At 43.5% G+C, this 20,590-nt stretch overlaps 1 protein-coding gene across 9 annotated transcripts in view; it reads left to right on the top strand.

Annotated features, from left to right (window-relative positions):
* Positions 1-20,590, top strand: part of NCKAP5 (NCK associated protein 5) — a 1,111,865-nt gene that overhangs the window by 163,270 nt on the left and 928,005 nt on the right. For 8 of the 9 annotated variants that reach the window (XR_006273101.1, XM_043487514.1, XM_043487515.1 and 5 more), the window contains one exon: positions 5,504-5,633. The exons of the other annotated variant lie outside the window; for it this stretch is intronic. Coding sequence is in view for 7 of the 8 variants with exons in the window: in XM_043487514.1 (XP_043343449.1) it covers positions 5,565-5,633 (69 nt within the window). In the remaining variant the exon portion in view is untranslated. The remainder of the gene's footprint in view (positions 1-5,503; positions 5,634-20,590) is intronic. 9 annotated transcript variants of the gene reach the window in all.

Raw genomic sequence — 20,590 nt, 5'->3', positions numbered from 1 at the left:
GTGATCTTTATTTAATTAAGTTTTTTCTTTTGTGGGAGGAGCGGAGAAATGTTTATTGCAGGGCCAAGCAAGCTTAAAAAACTCCAAACTCCCTAATGGTTTGGGGGGAAAAGATTTCATGGGCCAGATTTGGGGTGAGGGTAGCAGGGCGTATAGCTTTCTTTTGATTGATTGGTGGTGAGTAACAGAGGGGTGTCCCAGGAAGTGGTGTCCTAGGAATCCTGTGTTCATCCTGAAGTTATCATTCTTCACCTGGGTAAGAGCCTTAGTTCCTGCAAAAGAGATCAAAGACATTGTTATGTATAGTCTTTGAGGAGGAACCAGGCTCCAAGTAGTCCTTGGAGAATTGTTTCTCCATTATTGTTTCTCCACTATTGTTTCTTGGCTGCTCCTTCCTAGTTTCTTCATCCCCTCCCTTCCCTGATCAGCACCTGATTGGATATGCCCTTAAGAACTCAGGGAATGTCATGGAGGCTGAATGAAGTGTTTCCTACAAACAAGAAATGGGGAACACAGAAAGGATGTGTACCTGGGAGCCCCACAGGATCCTGCTTGGTTTCAATCCCCCCTTTTATCTGATACTTCTCAGTGTTGAGGAGAGCAGGTGTTGGACAAGAAAGAGCATAAAGTTTTGGATAGTTAATTTGTTTAGTCTCTAAGTCATGTCTGACTCCTTTGTGAGCCCATAGCCCACCAGGGTCCTCTGTCTTTGGGATTTTCCAGGCAAGAATACTGTAGTAGGTTTTCCTTCTCCAAGGGATCTGCCTGACCCAGGGATTAAACCTGCTTCTCCTGCATTGGCAGGTAGGTTCTTACCACTGTGCTACCAGGGAAGCCCCAACATTTTGGATAGAGACTTTAGTCATAAACTCAGCAGAAGAACTCAGTTTTAGGGGGACTCAGTTTAAATTCTACTATGTGATCTTTAAATGGACCGTCTCATTCAACATCACAACAATCCTACTAGGAAGAAAGAAGTGAAAGTGTTAGTTGCTCAGTCATGTCCAACTCTGTGATCCCATGGACTATAGCCCATCATGCTCCTTTGTCCATGGGATTTTCCAAGCAAGAGTACTGGAGCATATTGCCATTTCCTTCTCCAGGGTATCTTCCTGACCCAGGGATCGAACCCTGGTCTCCTGCATTGTAGGCAGATTCTTTACCACCTGAGCCACCAGGGAAGTCCATTACTAAGAAGAAGGTCACGTTATTAGTGTCCTTTCATTGATGAATCAACTGGAACTTCAATAGGTTAAATGATTTGTTAGGACTTCTCTGGCAATCCAGTGGTTAAGACTTCACCTTCCAATGCAGAAGGTGTGGGTTCCATCCTTGATCAGAAAGCTAATAACCCCCATGCCTGGTAGCCAAAAACCAAAAACATTAAACAGAAGCAATGTTATAACAAACTCAATAAAGACTTTTAAATGGTCCATGCTTAAACTCAGTATTCAAAAACTAAGATCATGGCATCTGGTCTCATCACTTCATGACAAATAGATGGGGAAACAATGGAAACAGTGACAGACTTTATCTTCTTTGCCTGCAAAATCAGTGGATGGTGACTGCAGCCTTGAAATTAAAAGATGCTTGCTCCTTGGAAGAAAAGTTATGAACAATCTAGACAGCATATTAAAAAGCAGAGGCATTACTTTGCTGACATAGGTCTATATAGTCAAAGCTATGTTTTTTCCAGTAGTCATGTGTGGATGTGAGAGTTGGACCATAAAGTAAGCTGAGCGCCAAAGAGTTGATGGTGTTGAACTGTATTGTTGGAGAAGACTCCTGAGAGTTCCTTGGATGGCATGGATATCAAACCAGTCCATCCTAAAGGAAATCAGTCCTGAATATTAATTGGAAAGACTGATGCTGACGCTGATGCTCCAATACTTAGGCCACCTGATACAAAGAACTGACTCATTGGAAAAGCCCCTGATGCTGGGAAAGATTGAAGGCAATAGGAGAAGGGGACGATAGAGGATGAGATGGTTGGATGGCATCACCAACTTGATGAACATTGAGTTCGAGCAAGCTCTGGGAGTTGGTGATGGACAGTGAAGCCTGGCATGCTGCAGTCCATGGGGTCGCAAAGAGCTGGACACGACTGAGTGACTGGACTGAACTGATGTCACAAACAGAACAACAATAATAATTTGTTTAACATGAGCAATTGGTAAAGAGTAGAGAATCAAATCCAAAGATTAACCATTGTGTTTAGAACAAACAAGTCACCTCGACCTACCAGATCCTGTATGATCTAGTTGTTACATTTTAGAACTTTTCTCAGACTCTTCCTAACTTGCTTTATTCCTAAGAACATGGTCCCAAGTTCTGGGGCACACAAACCTTTTCCCCAGCTATTTCCCAGCAGAAAGACTGACCCCCTCTACTGGGAATGCTCTTTACCCATGTTTTTATATGGCTAGTTCCTCCCCTTGCCATTCTATCTAAAATTTGTTCTCTTTTCATATACCTGACCCTATTTTATACCAACTACTGGTGGTTATTTCCTTCATAGTGAAACCAGTCTAGGCCCTATGGGGCTACCGGACACAGAGGACTCCCCTCCTGCGTCCCACCTCTGTTTCTTAAATGTAAGACTCCAGCCCCCACAACCTTCCCTGAGTTCCAAAGGGCAGATTTGAACAGTTTCTCATGAAGGGAGAAGCAGTCACGAAACCATCTAAGGCAAGATTGAAGAGACCAGAGGAGCTCATCAAGTTTGGGAGAGCTGACCACCTGAGGCAAGGTGAAGGGAGTTCAGGCCCTACACACACCCTAGTCTTGTCAGGGACCCCACCTTTGAACCATTCTTATAAAACCCCTCATCGAGTCCTCTGGGGTTGGGACACAAAGTTTTCAAGAGCAGGAGCTCACTGTGTCCTGCTTTGCCTCACTTTGCCTGGCAAAGCAATAAAGCTATCTTTTCCTACTTCACCCAAAAGTCTGTCTCTGAGATTCAGTTCTTCACCAGTATAGAGAGGCCAAGCTTGGCATCAGTAGCAGGCATCTATCATAATTTGGAATTGTTCACTTATTTGTTTTCTGTATCCTCCCACTTGTCTTTCCAGGTCTCAGTGGTAAAGAGTTCACCTGCCAATGCAGGAGATACAAGAAACGTGGGTTTGACCCCTGGGTCAGGAACATCACCTGAAGTAGGAAATGGCAGCCTGCTCCAAGTATTCTTGCCTGGAGAATCCCATGGACAGAGGAGTCTGGTGGGCTACAGTCCACGGGCTGGCAAAGAGTTGGACGTGACTCACACACACACACACACACACACACACACACACAGTCCTCCCACTAATTTTCATGAAGGCAAGGGCTTGATCTTTGTTATATGTGGCTGTGTCGCAAACACAACAGAAATATTGAGTCCTCCGTTTATTAGGCACTTAACAACTTATTGACCAGATATGTATTAATATATCTTTTGTTATCCGAATGTTATTGAGTGGAAACTTATCAATATTCACTTAAATAACAAAGTGCTGAACACACACATTAGTTTCTGCAAAAATCCTCTGATCAATAATGTTAATAAATATAAGCTAAATGCCAAAGTATCATCTATTGTGATCTACTAAACCCCAGAGTTCTTGGGAATAAGACTCAGGATAGTATGCTTTTGTTGGACAGGGACCTCTCAGAGTCTGAGTGGTCTCTGTAGCTGGACTGATCATCACAGAGAATATTCTGAGTCACCAGTACATAAAGTCACAGAGATGAGGAGGGGGCTGCAAAATGGCTGGGGACAGCTGAAAGCAGGAAAGACAAGCTGCCAAAGAAATTTCAGTTGACTCATATGCTCAATCACCTCCAACTCTTTGCGACCCCATGGAGGGTAGCCCTCCAAGACTCCTCTATCCATGAGATTCTCCAGGAAAGAATCTGGAGTGGGTTGCCATGCCCTCCTCCAGGGAGTCTTACTGACCCATGGATCAAACCCACATCTCTTACATCTACCCACATTGGCAAGCAGGTTTTTACCACTAGCACTACCTGGGAAACCCTCTTAGTGTGTTTGGGGATTGTAAAAGACTGGTTGGCAGGAACTAGACCTTGAACATGACGTTGAAAATTTTGGATTTTATCCTTGTTAAAGTGGACTCCTAGGAGTTTCTGAGTGGACTAGTGATGAATTAAAATGAATGTTTCTGAAAGTGAGAGATGGAATGATTAAGATGGAAGAGGGAATGTGTACTGGAAAAGGAGCCCATCAGTTTCTGACAAATTGACTATAATGTGGGCAAACCCTGCCTGGGGCACAGCTGTCTCAACTCTCTTCCTGGCAGAGGAAACCAAGGGAAAGAGGCCACATACTGTGTATGGGCTGTGCAGTCTCATCTGTTGTATCCTTGTTAAACTTGGAGCAGTTGGAATCATTCTAAAAGATATTTCTTCTCAATTCCATTAGAAACTGATTGGTAAGGTACTTTGTTAATCTCAGCTCTTCTATATTGGCAGTACAATGACTAATATGAAAAGTGTTTCCTGCAGATGATGAGCAATTTCTGTACCTCAGAGTACCTTCTGAATTATCAAAGACATATTAAATTATGTTGACTTGTATTTAAGGTTAACTGGTTTTTAACATAATCTTTGCATAATTAGAACTTAAATATAAGTTGTCATTTAAACCATTTTTATATACATCATTGATGGCCATTTGTTATCTCTTGTTGCGGTGGAGAAAGATTAGCTTCAGAGAACCTCAGTGTCTTGTACAAGGTCACTTGGCTAGTAGGTAGAAACACCTGGGTTTAAACCTTTCTTTCATTTCCAGCGTTTTATATCTTGGTGGAAACTGGAAGCTAGTGTTTAATACATATAATGCATCCTTACTAACCAGAATTCTGAATCATTATAGAACAAGCAACTCAGTGGAGTGCAGGGGTTGACTCCATCTGATTTGGTGAAGTGCAGTGAGTGTTCAAATCACTCAGTGACGATAATGATGTCATCACCATTCATTCTGATTCAAACCACCCCAAGGTGAATGTATCTTATAATGTTCCTCAAATAGGTTTAAATTAAGTATTTTTTAATTAAATATTGACAGTAATGTTCAGGCTTCAGCTTCCCCTCATTGGGTTTTGGACTCAACAGCTCTAGGATATGGAGTGTGGCTTTGTTCGTTTGGTCTCCTGGAATTTGCAGACAGCAGCTATGTACTTGGCAACAGGTTGATGCTGGCGGAGAGAGAGAGGACGGGTATGAAACAAGTGTGGCATGAAGCTGTTTGCTTTTCTCCACCACAGTCTGCTGATTCGACCTGCAAGCCCATTCCCCAACTCGGCCAGCAAAACCTGTGAAAACATAGGGGCCTCTATGAAGACGACGCTGACCTTGGCAGCTGGAGAGAGCTTCTGAGTCCAGTTCTAAACTTGTGATTTGGGCCTGGGTATTTTTGGATTCAACACTTGCCCTTGGTTAGAAAGTGAAAAACAAGGGTCTAAACACTATTCACTCGGATAGTAAAACACATGTTCACTTTTTGCAGTGACCCTGGCAACAGAAGGGGAATTCTTATAAATCACAAAGGAAAATAAATCACTTCACCCATGGAGGGAAAGAGACAGCTTGAGAAAAGGGACTTTGGAAAAAGGCTGTCTTTAGATAGCAGTCTCGTGGTAAGTACTAAATATTCATTACACTGTATATGTTTTGGCTTGAAATGCATTATTCTTTATGATTTCTTGAACCCCATGCTTTCAAAAGCCTCTATTCCAGTTACCCTATTAGCAATATCCCCTGGGATTTTTGTTTCACTTATTTTTTTACAAAGTCAAAAGCCAGCAAGTTATTGGAATGTTTATATAGTGTCCTAATAGGCAAATGTCATAATCTGTCAGCATTACATGTAATTACATTAATTCCAGCTGAAGTAGACTTTAACCCATACAAAAACACTACTGTACAGCTAATGCCAAATGCCAAGCCTATTTATAGTTGTTCTATCACCCACTTATCTTAACTTTGAGGGTAAGTTGAACAAGAATTCAGTAGAGTTTCTAATACTGAAGAGAAGAGAAAATCTCTGAGATCTTAGGTATAGAAATTAGTTAATTGTTCCATAAACTTTATAAAGTTTGAATGCTGATGATCATCATTCTTAAATTGGTTGGGTTTCATGTATGAGAATATGGTTAGTTCAAAGAAATAGACTATATCAGTGATTTCTGAATGTTGGCACTTCTTTCTTAGTCTGAACTAAGATGTTTGGGTCACTTACTCAAGTAGGCATCTGAACAGAATAAGAAACCAAATGGAGCAAGTCACTTCTTTCTCTTTTGGTTATTTACTCACATGAAAATTTAGCTTAGTTCCTTCTTTGGCATGTTGTTGAGGAATGTGGTTTATTCATTTTGTGTCTTCCCGGTCCTGGCCTGGAATTGGGGTCAGAGTAAATGTCCAATAAAAGATATGTTGAGTTGATTTATCAGTTGCCCTTTTCCAATCTCTGACTGCTGAGGTTTCACATCACAAACTGTTTGTAGATGTGAGTTTCTGGGAATTGAGGAAAGGATTGCATTAAACTTTTGTGTCTCCTTCGGTTATTAACATCAAATTCTCTGTCTCTGTGACCGAGGTAGGCACTGAGCAGCATACCTTCAGAGGCTAAGAACTCTTCTAGGATTTTAAGTTCTCCTCCCAATGGATGCACCTTCTCATCTCTGAAGTTTTTCTGTCTCTAGGTAGAGTGTGGTGGGAATAGTATGTATGTGTGTTTCTGTCTATACCCTTTGCAACTTCTAGGGAAACCTAGAATCAAAAGATAGTTTCTCAGCCTCCCCTTTTTCTCTTTGCCAAAGGAAACACTTCTAACATATCAATCTGCCAGTAGGGTCTGTCTTATGCTTAGCCAGGCACTCACATTGTATATATAATATGAGTAGTAAAAGAAAGTTTCTCTTAACCCAGAAGTATCGTCCTTGCTGATTACTCCCTAAAGCTCATAATTCTGCCTTGGGTCCCAAAGAAGCTAAGCTAAGCCATTGTCTTTTTTTGATTGAAGGGGGGGTGTTATACTATTTTATTCACATTTAAATTTCACCAAGAGTTCAGGAATATGCTAGCCTTATTTTCAGATTTTTGAAATGAAGGTAAAATGGACTCACAGCTTTAAGGGTACAATGTATTAATGTTTAACACTGCACAATATTTACCAACTAGACAATCTAGGGGATGGTGTGACTATATGCTTTGGAGCACAATATAAGGACAAGTCCTGGAATTGAAGGAAAAAGCCACCATTCAGGACTGAACAGAGGTCCTTGGTTGCTGATAGAATCTCCCCTTGACTTCAGACTTGAGACAAACTGTGAGAGTCTGTCAGTATACAAGATCCCTTGACTTCAGGACAAACAGTAACAGGATAGATTGACCAGAGCCCTTTAGATTGTGGTGGCCTGTCTGAAGCAAGCAGGAGTGGCTGGAGGCTGGAAACGTTGCAGCTGAGGTCTGGGATCCCTAGATGAGAGCAGCTATCTTCGAAAATTCGCTGATTTCCAAACAAGTTCCTAAGATGTGTCTCCCAAACAGTGTAAGCTATTGTCTTTTAATCATTCACAGTAGCACTCATTAATAAAAGGCCCTGGATCATTCTCAGGTGTCAGCCAGATGAGTAGAGTTTTGTGGAGGTTGTTGGTAAAGGAACACATGCAGAGCATGGAGTCCTGGTGTGCCAGGACTGGGTTGGGGCAAGGAGGGAAGGGGACATGGATTATCACAAGGGTATGAGGAATCTGAAAGTCAGAGAAGGTGTTTCAATGAAGTTTTGCCCACATTTAAATTTTCCTTAGGGCAGACTTGCCTGTGAGCATAAATCAAAGCCCTTCATATTACCTGTGCTGGCTGAAATCCCCAGGCTGAGCTTGCATTCCCACTGGCATGTGGCTCTAGCCTGAGTCTTGTAGGGGCTGTGGATCTGTCTCTTTACTTACAGTTTAAGAGAGCACTGTGAAAAGAATGTGTTGCTTGGTACCACTTGAGAATCATCATCCTGTTAAATCTCCCTAAATGATGACTGGAAGGGTTTTTGCACTAAAGAAATATCTTCCTTGTTTCCTGGAGGCAGATTGAGTGTGACATTTGCATGTACATGTTGGGAAAAATCCTGAAAGAGTGTGTGGGTATGCTCTCCTGTGACTCTGTGGCTCCATGTACAGGGATGCTTGAATACCACTCATCATTATACAATACAGGCCATATGACTAATTTTTGTCCTCTATTCCACTGTTATGTTCTTTCCTCACATAGGATACCACTGGTGGAACAGTGATAGCAAAATGATTCTTGTCAGGTTGGTTTTTAGGGTGTGAGAACCATTGAAAGGCGCTTAAGTGGATTTTATTGTGACTCTAAGAGAAACAGATGAGGGAGATTAAAGCTGACCGACCTGTAAAGGACTTGAACCCAAGACTTTGTCCTCTTCTTGGGCTCCATGCCAAAACCACACAAATAACTAGGCAAGAGGCACACAAGGATGATTGCAGACCAGGGTTTCTGGGAAATACAAGAAAAAAGAAGAAACACCTGGCATTATATCACACACACTTCATTACCAAGGCATGTTTACTTTGGGTCATTCTATCCCACTCTATTCTATGCTATTTTTAAATCGTAGAATGCAATATGAGAATGGGTTATCTAGTCCCCCCACTTTATAGAAGAAGTATTGCATTGGTCAAAAAATTCATTCATATTTTTTCAGTAAATGTTATGGAAAAGCCCAAACAAACTTTTTGGCCAACCTGATAGTTAATAATCGGCAGGGTTAAGTGCTTTCCCTGAGGCTACACAATTAGGATACAACCAAGAGTAGAAGTGAAGTTTCCAACCTGAAGATTCACTTCTTTGTTTTTCGTTCTCTATAATAGCCAAGTAAGAGAAGACCCTTTTGGAAAACTGAGCAGAAGAAAGAGAAACATAACTGAATGCTTAAGTCTTGACATTCTACTGCAGTCATCATTATGAGCCATATTTTTGAGAATTAGAGGGCCCAGAGGTAATTTCCACTTACAGATTTTTGCAGGCAAAAAATTCCTTAGAATGTACTGCAAGGATAAGGGACTATTAACTTCATTACAGCTTTTATTTTTCATAATCAAATTGTGAAGTGTTGAGTAGAAATTATTGCCCCCCCCGAAACAGTTTTTAAAATTTTATGCTGGAGGAACCACAGAATAAAAAAAAAAACCTCACAGTCAGGATACTGAAGAAAAGCTCCAAATGAGGGAATACAAGTTTGTGGTCCTTGGTCACAGTTTTTCTTTCAGGATGTGACATGGGGAGGGTGTGTGTGTGTGTGTGTGTGTGTGTGTGTGTGTGTGTGTCTGTACACATGCCCACCCTAGTGAGGGTTGAGTATTCTTTGATGTTGATGATTTTTTACTTGATAAATCATCCTTTTAAAGACAAAAGTGGCAGGGAAGTGAAACTGAAATGAAAAATAAGCTTCAATGTCAGGGGTAAAGACCCTGAGAGAAAGACAAGGGACTGCACATTTGCCTCCTCCAGTAGGAGTGTGCCAAGTAGCCACGTATCCATGGCAAGCGCAGTCGTCTCTCTGATGACAATAAAAATCACCCCAGAAATTGGGGCTTCTTCTTTACCCAAAGCTCTTCAGCCCACACCCCAGGATGTTTTCTGATCAGAAAAAATCAGCTTTTCACAATGTGCTTTATTTATAAGAATCGTCCCCAGGCTATGTGTTTAGCTATTTGACACTTGTAGCTGTGATAGCATTTAGCTGATGAGCAAGTCAGGGAGTGAATTATCATTTTTACCAGCTCACATTTCAAGAGCAGAGATTCTCTTTTAATTTTGGGAAGAATGCTTTTTGCTTTTAAGCACAGATAGGAGTAACAGTTTCTCTTAGGAATGATGAATTGCAGTTGGTACCCCAATCCTTTCTTCCTCACCAAAAGGAAGACAAAACGTACTAGATCCTTGCACCTAACCTCAGCACAGTTTTGATAGACTTGCGGCAGCAGGAAAAGCCCTATGCATGACTTTCAGTTCATGCTTCAACCTCTTTGATGGTTTGCATCCAAATCATTAGAGTAATTAGGCCTTCCAGAGGCTACATTAACTTTGTTGATCAACAAGCACTACTGAAAACCTGCTTTATATTTAAGATGCTTTGGCAGCCATGGGATGTGCTGGATAGTTGCCGTTCTGCCACCCCAGCCCCACTCCAGATGCACTCCATCCTTCTCTACCTGGCTGTCCTTCCCTGCAGGGTACCACATGGACCTTGTCAAAAGAATCCCTGGCCTTCTGGCATCTCGTTCAGTTTGGCCAATGGGATGACCTAGCAGGACGTCATTGGTTGGGAGGAGAGAGAGGTCAAGGTAACTGCTTTCCTGCTGTCTCTCTGCCTGGCTGTGGCCCACAGTGACTGGGCTATTCTTCCCAAGGCCACGGCTTTTGTTGGGCAATCCTATCCCACAACTCTAGCTGCAGTTATAATCACAGCTCTTGTGTTCTGGCACTTTCTCTCTCCCCAGGTTCCTCAAACATTATGGTAGTGATGATTCCTCGATGTCGCCAGCCCATCTCACATTGTTTTGTTTTCGGTCTGCCCACACTTCAGTGAATAGTTTCTTTTACCAAAATTTCCTCAGTTAGGTGGTTTGAGTATGTTATCTTTTTCCTGCAGGGTGCCCCTGCCTGATACAAGGTAGCACTCCTTCTCAAAGTGTTTATGGTTTATTTGTAGAAGCTAACCTATTAAAGAGGAAAAATGGCATAACACGGAGAAGGTAAACCAGGTGTGACATTGACGGTGATAGGAGTTGCGATCCTTCTGGGAGGATGTAAGGAGACACCACACAGGGGCTGCAGTCAGAGCTGTGCTTTGAAGCAATGGAGAGAATTTAGGAAGTGAAGGCCGGGATAGAAGAGAAGAAAGAGGCAACCCGCGGATATAGTGCCATGCCCCTTGGCGACAGCTCACTTCATTGCTGAATTATTTTTTTCCCAGGAAAGCTTCTTCCTTATATCAAATTGTGATGGTTAATTTTATATTCACTTCAACTGGGCTAAGGGATGCTAAGATAGCTGGCGAAACATTATTTCTGGGTGTGTCTTGCTGGTATTTCCATCAGAGACTAGGATCTGCATTAGTAGGCTGAATATAGAAGACTGCTTTAATCAATGGGGGTGGATATTGTCTGATCTGTTGAGTGCCTGTATGGAACAAAAAGGCAGACAGTGGGTGAATTCATCTTCTTCTGTCCTCAGACAAGGGTGTTCCTGCTTGTTAGGCCTTTGTACTCAGACTGAGACCTGTATCACTGGCTCCCTGATTCCCAGGCCTTGGGGTTTGGCATCAACTATACCACCAGCTTTCCTGGGCCTCCAGCTACCAGAGAGTGATGGGACTTCTCAGCCTCCATAATCACAAGTGTAATCTCTCATGATAAATCTCTTTATTCACACACACAGACACACACACACACACACACACACAGAGCTCTGACTAACACACAGAATAAAACCTTTCTGTTGTTTTATCTTGTTACATCCCCCTGTTTAGTGACTGGAAGCTATTCAAAGTAGGGGTCAGCAAACTCTCTAAACAGCCAGAGAATGTCCGGTTGAGTCATTGCAGGCCCAAGGAGTCAGGATGACTCAACTCTGTTGTTGTAGCCTGGGAACACAGACAAGACACGAATCAGTGGGCGGGACTTGTGTGCCAATAACACTTTATTTACAAAGACAGGCAGCAGGCTGGATTCTACAGGGTATATGCACACGTTATAGAAATGGCAAACTTTTGAGAGTCCAGGTTGGATTTTTCCTGGGTGCTGCCTTTCTGAGTAGTGATTTGTGTTTCCGCTCAGGATACACAATACGTCAAGGCAGGCAAAGGGGTAGATTGAGGCTATTAACATAAAAAATGAAGATCTTCAAGTGGCCAGAAGTTGAGCAAAGGGAAAGACTTTAGAAAGTTCCCGACTCACTGAGACTTTTTCTAAACATGAAGTAAGGTCATGGTTAGTGTGGCTCAAAGTAGCCATTGGATTGTGAATACTCAGGGAAAGAATCTGCATCTTGGAATGCTCCAGGCATTTCTTTAGCCTTCTCTACTCTTTTGGTATTACAGTTAGACCACCCCTCACTGGGGGGATGCTGTGCAAAAACCACCAGTTTGCAGGAGAAGGTTTCTAGCTACTCAAATCCTAACTACCCTTGACCCGTTCCACTAATGGAAGCAAATATAAAGTATGGTTTACTCAGTGCTGTGACCACTGGGCAAAGGCCAAGCTGTCCCCTGGGAAGCCTGACCTTTGTTCTCTGGTGTCAGGATTCTTTGAGATTTCCCAAGTGAGCATCAAGTGGAGGAGGGTCAAGGAATGTGAGGGAGCTTCTTATTTCCCAACCACATTATTCCCTCTAATGGGGCTATTCTCTTATCCATCTGTTAGATGTCCTAAGAACAGACAATGCATTGGAGCCTAGTGTTGGAGGGTTTGGTTTGATGCCTGAGGGTCCAGCTGGTCTTTTTTAAAGAAAAAGCAACAATGGAGAACAGACCAGCTTTTATCTAGGTTAGTCACCTTTCTGAAGTGGCATGCTGAATCTGACTGCTCCTCTTGAAAGTGGAAAATGGTAGAGTTTGAGAAGTGTCAGATCCTTATATGGATGTTTACCTAGTGAATCTGCCTACTAGCCTAGCCCAGCATCTTGACCATCATGGCAGGTCAAGAGAAGACGAGAAATACCCTGTTCAGCTGTCCAGTAGCAGCATAGATCCTTGGGGACTATGGATAGATTCAGGGCAGATGAGTGGGGGGTGGAGGTGGGGGGGAAGACCAGAGAGGCTTGGCCAAGTGGGCATAGCCCACAATACCTGGTTGCTAAGGGTTGTAAAGGGGCTCCGGACAAACAGAGAGAGATTGTGATCCAATGAGAACAGTGGTGGAAGGGAGGTTAAAAAACTGAGCAATGCTACTGCTGGGGACAGAGTCTGAAGGGAGAGTAGAACAGAGGCCCACGTGTAGAATATGCCCAAGCCAAGGGGCCTAGAGTGTCAGCAGCGCGGCTGGTTGAATCTAACACAGAAGCCACCATAGCAGACATCTCAGCATGTTTAGGCTGAGAGTCATGCATTGAATCCCAACCAGGAGGGCTTTCTTCCCTTACTGATAATAGTGGCAATTTGTTGAGGCTTACTGTGTGCCAGGCACTCTGCTCAGTACTTTAGGTGGAAACTGAAACTGTCATTTAATACTCATGAAGCCCTTTAAGGTAGGAACTCTAACTATTCCTACTTTACAAATGAGAGCTCTGAGGCTTAATGAGCTCATCAACTTCCTCAAGGCTAGAGGACTGCAAAGGGAATTAGAGTGAGTGATGAGCTGGGATTTCAACTCAGATCTGGCTACCTCTAGACCACTCTCTGCTGTGCAGCTTGGAAGCAGAAAACTTTTTTCTGCCAGTGACTGGGAGCTCCTCACGTGATTGCTTCCCAACCATAAAGAGCTCCAGACTCAACAGGGCTAGAGGTTTACATGTGCTTTGGCTCATCTGCCACATCTTTGCCTCCCGATGACAGAAGGCTGGTCCTGATTTTGACAAAAGAATTGTCAAGGGGCAGAGGTTGGAGGCAGAGGGTTGTAAAGAATGAAAAAAATGTGTGTGTTGAAACTTGGTCTAGGCCTAATCTGGTCTTGTATTTTTTCATATGAACCAGGTCTTGGAACCAACTTCTATAAAGATGAAACTTTGTAGTACACACACAACTTATATATGATAGATACATATTTATAATATATAATTTATCTGTAAGTTAATGTTTTTAGCCATATGAGGAATTATTGTGGTGTGTACATGTACAAGGTGAAATTATTGACTAGACAGGAGTAGAGTTGGGAGAAAGTGGTGAATGATGGGGTACATCAAAAATACAGGTGTCCCCCAGTAAGAAGCAGGATGTATGACTTGAGCGATGCCTACCAAATGGCTCGACCTCCTTTTGACTGGGCCACTGCCTGATGGAGATGGATACGGAGCCAGCATCATTTTCCGTGAGGAGATTCCCAGAATATGTCATGTGTTTGCCCACTCCTTGTAATTGGTGCCCCTTCCTCCGATGTCGCCCATAAGAGGGTCTACCTTTATTATGGTGATGGCTCCCCTTAAATGACTATTCTCGCTCTTCTTTTCTTCATCTCGTTATTGAAAATCAGGAAGATGTAAATAAATAAATCAGAGTTCTTATTAAAATGTCTTTTCCTAAGGTGCTGTAATGGTCACTTCTGATCTTTATCTCCACACGTACCGCTTGAGCACACGCTTGTCTACTGAAGAGCCTCAGCCGAGGCACTGCCGGCTTTTTGGACCCTGTGTTTCTCTGTTGTGAGGGCCGCCCAGTGCATTGTAGAATGTTTAGCAGCATCCCTGGCTTCTGCCTACTGGGTGTCAGTAGCACTCTTCCTTCAGTTGCGATGACCAAAACCGCCTCCAGACATGGCTGAATGTCCCCAGGGGAGCACAGTCAGCCCTGACTGAACTGAATGCCCCGTGAGGACATGGGCCTTTTCATACTTATATTTGCATCCCTAGAGTCTGATGCATAGAAAACTTTCCATGAAATGAATGAGTGAGTGAATGTACCAGTGAGTAGCTGTTTATGGCATGGACCAACCAGCAGGAAATACTGCGTATGGGGGAAGATGCAACTACTTGGTAAACAATGAATGCTGATTGGGAGGGTTGATGATACTCTGCTTTTCTGTTTTGCCCAGGGATGAGTCTAATGTGTGGCTAAAGTTTTTATTATTATACATCAGAAATTTTACCATATCTGTACCCTGAGTCCCGGGGTACTTGATAGGCACATTTATGACAAGATTTCAGAGGTTTAAATTTTCTGAAATATATTAGGTTTTTTGTGTATATGCTTAAGTGTATTTTTCTGAGGGGTGGGTCCACAGGTATAATCAGATTCTCAAGAGCATCTGACTCAAGAATGGCTAGGTGGCTCTACCTGCTATTAGTCTAGAAAGTCCAGCCTGTAGCACCTGCAGACAGATGGCTTCCCTTCCCCAGGTCACAGAGCAGGTCTCAACAGCACCTGCTTCCATCACCTGTGCTCAGCTGCTGCCGTGAGTGCTGTCTGCCTGTTGTGCATAGGTAGCATCTCACAGATCACCAAATCAAACCAGGAACTGAGAACGTTTTGAAAGCTCTTTGCAAACACTGTGTTATGAGTGGATGATGAAATGAAACTATCTCTACACAAGAAATAAGTACAAATGAGCAGAGACGTTTGCTTGGCGTGTTCTGTGTTGTCTTAAGACTCAGAGATCTGCTTGCCATTCTCCTGGTGTCTCTCCATCTTTCAACAGTGGGAATCATCAGATCAGACAAGTTTCCATGGCAACTGAGTTTTCTGCATCATTCTCTGGCAGCCTGAGATCATTCCTGCAGCGGACTCTCTCTAGTACTTTGTCCCTAACAAGAGGTAGAGCTTTCATCGATCGCCTTAAAAGCAGGTCCTCAAACCCGAAAGGTAGCTGGGGTGTCCTCTCTGATAGGTGCTTGCTTTCCTTTCTAGAGTTTCTAATGAATCAGCACAGGCACTGAGCATCTAGCAGGTCTGAAGCACTGTAAGGTGAGTGCTGAGAAATGCATGGCGTGATTTCTGCTTTACAAAGCTTAAGAAATCTGATCACATGTACAGAAATCGTGGTAATAACAGCAGGTATGCAGTGGTCAAGCAAGAAGGCTGGGGTTTAAAAAGGAGAGGCCGCTCTCTGGCTGTATTGATCAGGGAGGGGGGCTTCTCAAGAAGGAAAGTTTTCACATCCCCCTCTAGAAAATTGGTCCACCTTAATCTATGGTGTCTCTGAGTTCCCGGAAGCAGAAATTGATTGAGAAAGCCACAGTGTCTTAAAAGAACAGACCAGGACTCCGAGGTGCCTGGTTTATACTTGTGGAATTGCTGAGACCCTAAGAAAGCTCTATTGTGATCCTGAAATATCATCTTAACTTTCCTCCTGTCCCCTCTAGCCACCCCTCCCCACCCTTTTATTAATATTCTCTTACCCATACATCCTGGTGCCAGGCAAAATGCACCTCACAGATAAATCACTTTTATTTTCCTTTCTTCTCATTCATTTATCAGTGTATACCCACTGTATATGTATATTAGCTGCATTTCAGCAGCTTAACTGTCTCACAGTAATTTACCACCCCATACTCTAGTTCATTATTATCAATTAATATTTATTAAATATCCACAGGGTTCATGGCTATGAATTCAGCATTTTTATTACTTTCTGTTGCCTTGCCGTGTTCTGTGGACTTGGCTCAGCTTAGCCAGTATTTATGATCCTCTTGCCAGTTTTCTATTCATGTGACAGCCCTCATATTCATCCCAATTTCAATTAATATTTCAAAAGCAAATCCAGGAGCCATCATATTAAAACGCTTCACTTAACACCAGATGCACTGCCTTGACTCTTGTCCCTTTCATGTACTAATTTTGCAGTTTTCGCCTAACACAGAATCCCATTTGTCTGGGCTGCTCTCTACAAGCCCAAACAGTGGTTCCTTCTGGTTCCTTTGCATTCCAGGCAGCTCCAGATGTTTCCTCCTCATAAATTTCAGTCCCTTAACTAGGCTTAATGGATCATAATTGTCCATTTCCAAAGATGCCTCTGAGGTTTGCTTGCCTTCTGTCTTTCAGCACCTTTTCGGTTCTTAGTTTGAAGCAGTTGTCTTCAGCTTGGTAGGTTTCCTAATACAATTAATCCATTGACTGCTCTCATGCATGTGTTGAGGGAAATAAAATCATTTGGTCTAGTGAATTCTGGGATCCATCTGTCAGGGCCAGCAGAGAAGCAGGCTCAGGGGCTGTTAGCCTTTTTGTGAGGTGGAGCTGTGATCAGAGGCCTGCCACCCCTAGAACGGCGAGGCCTTGAAGGCTGTCGGGGGTTGGTGTCGGTGGGTACAACCTGAGATGACATTCTTGAAGGCACCCACTAGATATGACTGGGATGTAGCTGGTACTGTCTGTCATTCCCTCCTCCCTGGTTGGAATCCTAGCTAGATGGTGGTAGAGGGAGCTATTTGGTGATCTCCTGGGCCAAGTTTGGAGCTCTGCAGAATACCTGACTTCATTCCTGTTTTGTGAGGTGCAGTAAGGAGGAAGTGAGGCTATGAGAGAGTCAAGTGTCACATGGTTAGCATTTGCCATCCTCTTAGGAGGACCTGAATAAGGGTCCATAGTTTTGCCTACACAGATGGTTCAGCAACAACCTTGTTTCCTTATTTATTGCATCCATTGAGGTTCTCAAAGGAAACAGATGCACTCTGACCCAGAGGAGGGTTTAGTAAAGAACCTCTTTGCCAAGAGGTGATGGAATTCAGGGAAACTTACATGACCAGAGTGCAGCACCAAGGTTGGAAAGAGTGGGGCACCACTATGATGCCAGGCCTGAAAGGACTGGGCAAGGGGAGGAGGTAACCAGAAAGCCATGTGGCTGTCGGCAGGGAGCCCCTTGGTAGGAGGTGTCATCTTAGATGGAAGGACGCAGACGACCAGCGGGAGGTGATCGGGACATGAAAACTCTCACTGTGGGTCCCCTCTCACTCTCCAGGCTCCTGCTGCTGCTGCTGCTAAGTCGCTTCAGTCGTGTCCGACTCTGTGCGACCCCATAGATGGCAGCCCACCAGGCTCCCCCGTCCCTGGGATTCTCCAGGCAGGAACCCTGCAGTGGGTTGCCATTTCCTTCTCCAATGCATGAAAGTGAAAAGTGAAAGTGAAGTCGCTCAGTCGTGTCCGACTCTTAGCGACCCTGGTCCATGGGATTTTCCAGGCAAAAGAGTACTGGAGTGGGGTGCCATTGCCTTCTCCAGGCACCTCCCATTTGTCAAACCCAATTGAAAGCCAGAGAGAAAAGGGCTCTCAGAGCATCTGGAAACTGGGGCAGTGCAGAGAAGCATGGAGGGTGGGTGTGTAGGGGCACACAGGGAGTATTCAGTGCACGTATCCCGTATAAATATATGCCCTACCTCATTCCCTCTCTTCTGACATTTCTGGGGTGAGAAGATAATGCTATCCTAAGTCAGACTAGTTTATTATTTATATACTAGAAATGGATTCTTGCCTGTTAGATTCGCCAACTTAATTTGACTTGAGCAATATGATGTCACACCTTCAGAAGATAAGTTCCACGTGACCAGAGGCATGGTTTTCTCTTCCAGGGTCCTCATAAAAATGCCCAGTACAGGGCTGTGCATGTGTTGTGCCATGGCTGGGGTTCAAAGAGTGTGATCTAGTGGATTAATCACTGTATTAGAACTCGAAGTCTGTAGTGCACCCTTTAGTAGATGTGTGGGCTTCAGCAAGTCTTTGAAACTCTCGGAATCTCTGTGTCCTCAGTGGTGGGGATGCCATGAAGGCAAAATTAAATAAAGAGCAAGTAGTTATTATACTAAGTGAAGTCATACAGGGAAAGATGGGTATCATGTGATCTCACTTGTAAGTGGAATCTAAAAAAGTGATACTGATGAACTTATTTACAAAACAGAAATTGACTCACAGACTTAGAAAGCAACCTAGCCAAAGGGAAATGAGATAGAGGGAGGAATAAATTAGGAGTTTGGGATTAACATATACACACGTCTATCTTCTGTATATAAAAGAGTTACGTAAACAGCGAGGACCTATTGTGTAGAACAGGGAACTATCCTCAGTATCTTATAATAACCTATAATGGAATAGAAGTTGAAAAATAATATATGTTTACATGTATTATATACATATATGTATAAAACTGGGTCAGTCTGCTGTATTCTTGAAACTAACATAATGTTTAAATCAACTGTCTTCAATTAAAAAAAATTAGTGATGAAGACAGAAAGTCTGTAACTCCACATAATTTATGTGCATAATAAAGTCACCATTGGCATTGAACAAAAAAAGAACAAGCGGTTGTTCTGGAGGCTGTAGGATGCTTTGTAAATGAAACATCTTGTGTCATGGCCCTGCTGCAGCTCCTACCTGCTAACCTTCAGTGGATCAAAAATATACATAGCAGTGGCAGCTTTAGGAAGAAATACACACTCAGAGCCTCCTGTGGACAGAATACTCCTTTCAAAGGCTACAACAGAAACCAATGTCATGTCATGTAGTGGAAAGAGCATGGGCTGGCTGGAGAATCAGCCTGAACTGGATTTGAATCTCGGCCTGCCCAGTTCTGCCTACCTGTGTGAGCTTGGCCATGCTCTTTATCTCCTCTGAGACTCCGTGCTCTCATCTATAGGAAGAGGTGCTAATCTCCTCCTCAAAGGGACGTTGAGAGAATGAACAGAAAGGATTCAAGCAGAGCACACAGCCCAGTGCTTGGCAAGTGGGCTCCTCTGTGCTGAAAATCTGTGGAGCTGGCCACCGTGGGGCCTCCAGATGGCAGTTTTCTTTGTCTGCAGATGGAAGGGGGCATTCAGAAAAGATGTTTTCTTAATGTGTGGTTTGCATATATTCTTACATGATGTTTAAAAGCTGAATGGCATCTCTGTGATGTTATTAATATTAGCTAGAAATGCTCACCCAGGTGTTAACTCCAGGTTGTGCCTGACCAAACCTTGGATTCCTTTCTTCTTCGTCCAGTGGCTCAGTTGGTCTTTGCCTATTAATGAGCTGTACTCCAGACCTTCTTATATGGAGCGTTATGTTTTTTCTGGAACTTTTGGCCTACTGCTGTCACCCTTGAAGCCCAGCCAATGTCTATTTATAACAGGCAATTGTATTCGAAAGGCTTCCAGAAGTGCCCACAGTTTTCCAAGCAACTGTACAATGACCCCCTGTGCACAGGGGCCCGCTGGGTCTTGGGCCCCAGGCCCTGTGACCCTGATAAAATCAGGCAGGAGGACTGGGCATCAGAGCTCCCCTTTGTCTGCCTGATGCCTTCGCTTGCTTTGAGATGTGCCAGCTCAGAGCAGTGGGACATGAGATTCGGGGAAGGGGCTGGGGACCATTTCCCATGTGACTCCCTCTCTTCACTGCAATGGGGTGGGGTGGTGGGGGGAAGACTCGGAGGAGTCGGAGTGGGAAAGATTTTCCACTACATAAAGAGAACGAGAAAGGAAACAGGGGCCCTGTGGCCTCTTGCCAGGCCCCAAGAATGCACCAGCCCTGGGAATTGGCCCCTGGCCAGCCTCCTCAGAGGCTGCTGACTTGGGAAAACAGGCTCCCTGGCCACTGCCAAGAATGCAGACAATGGTCTTTTGGATATTTCACTTTTGAAAGTTAGGCTTTTTGTTTTATTATCACCAAAGGTAACATTTATTGGGCACCTATGTATGCCTGCCAAGAGATAAAGCGCATGATTGGAAGTCAGTGTAACTTAAACTGAGCAGAAACACCAAGGTACTCATATAATATTTACAACCTGCTTCTAATTAGGGCCTAATCCTTTGCTTGGGTACTTTGCTACCTTAAATGTGAGTGCTGAGTGGTACTGTAATTTTAGAATTAAAATTCATTTGTAAGCGCTCAAGTGACTCATATTATGTTACCTGAAAGGGAATCAGCTTGTCCAATTGTCGTTTGGCTGAGAAAGGATTTTGA

The sequence above is a fragment of the Cervus canadensis genome, chromosome 15 (assembly GCF_019320065.1).
Source record: "Cervus canadensis isolate Bull #8, Minnesota chromosome 15, ASM1932006v1, whole genome shotgun sequence".
Classification (NCBI taxonomy): domain Eukaryota; kingdom Metazoa; phylum Chordata; class Mammalia; order Artiodactyla; family Cervidae; genus Cervus; species Cervus canadensis.
This window is presented reverse-complemented; position numbering and strand designations above follow the sequence as displayed.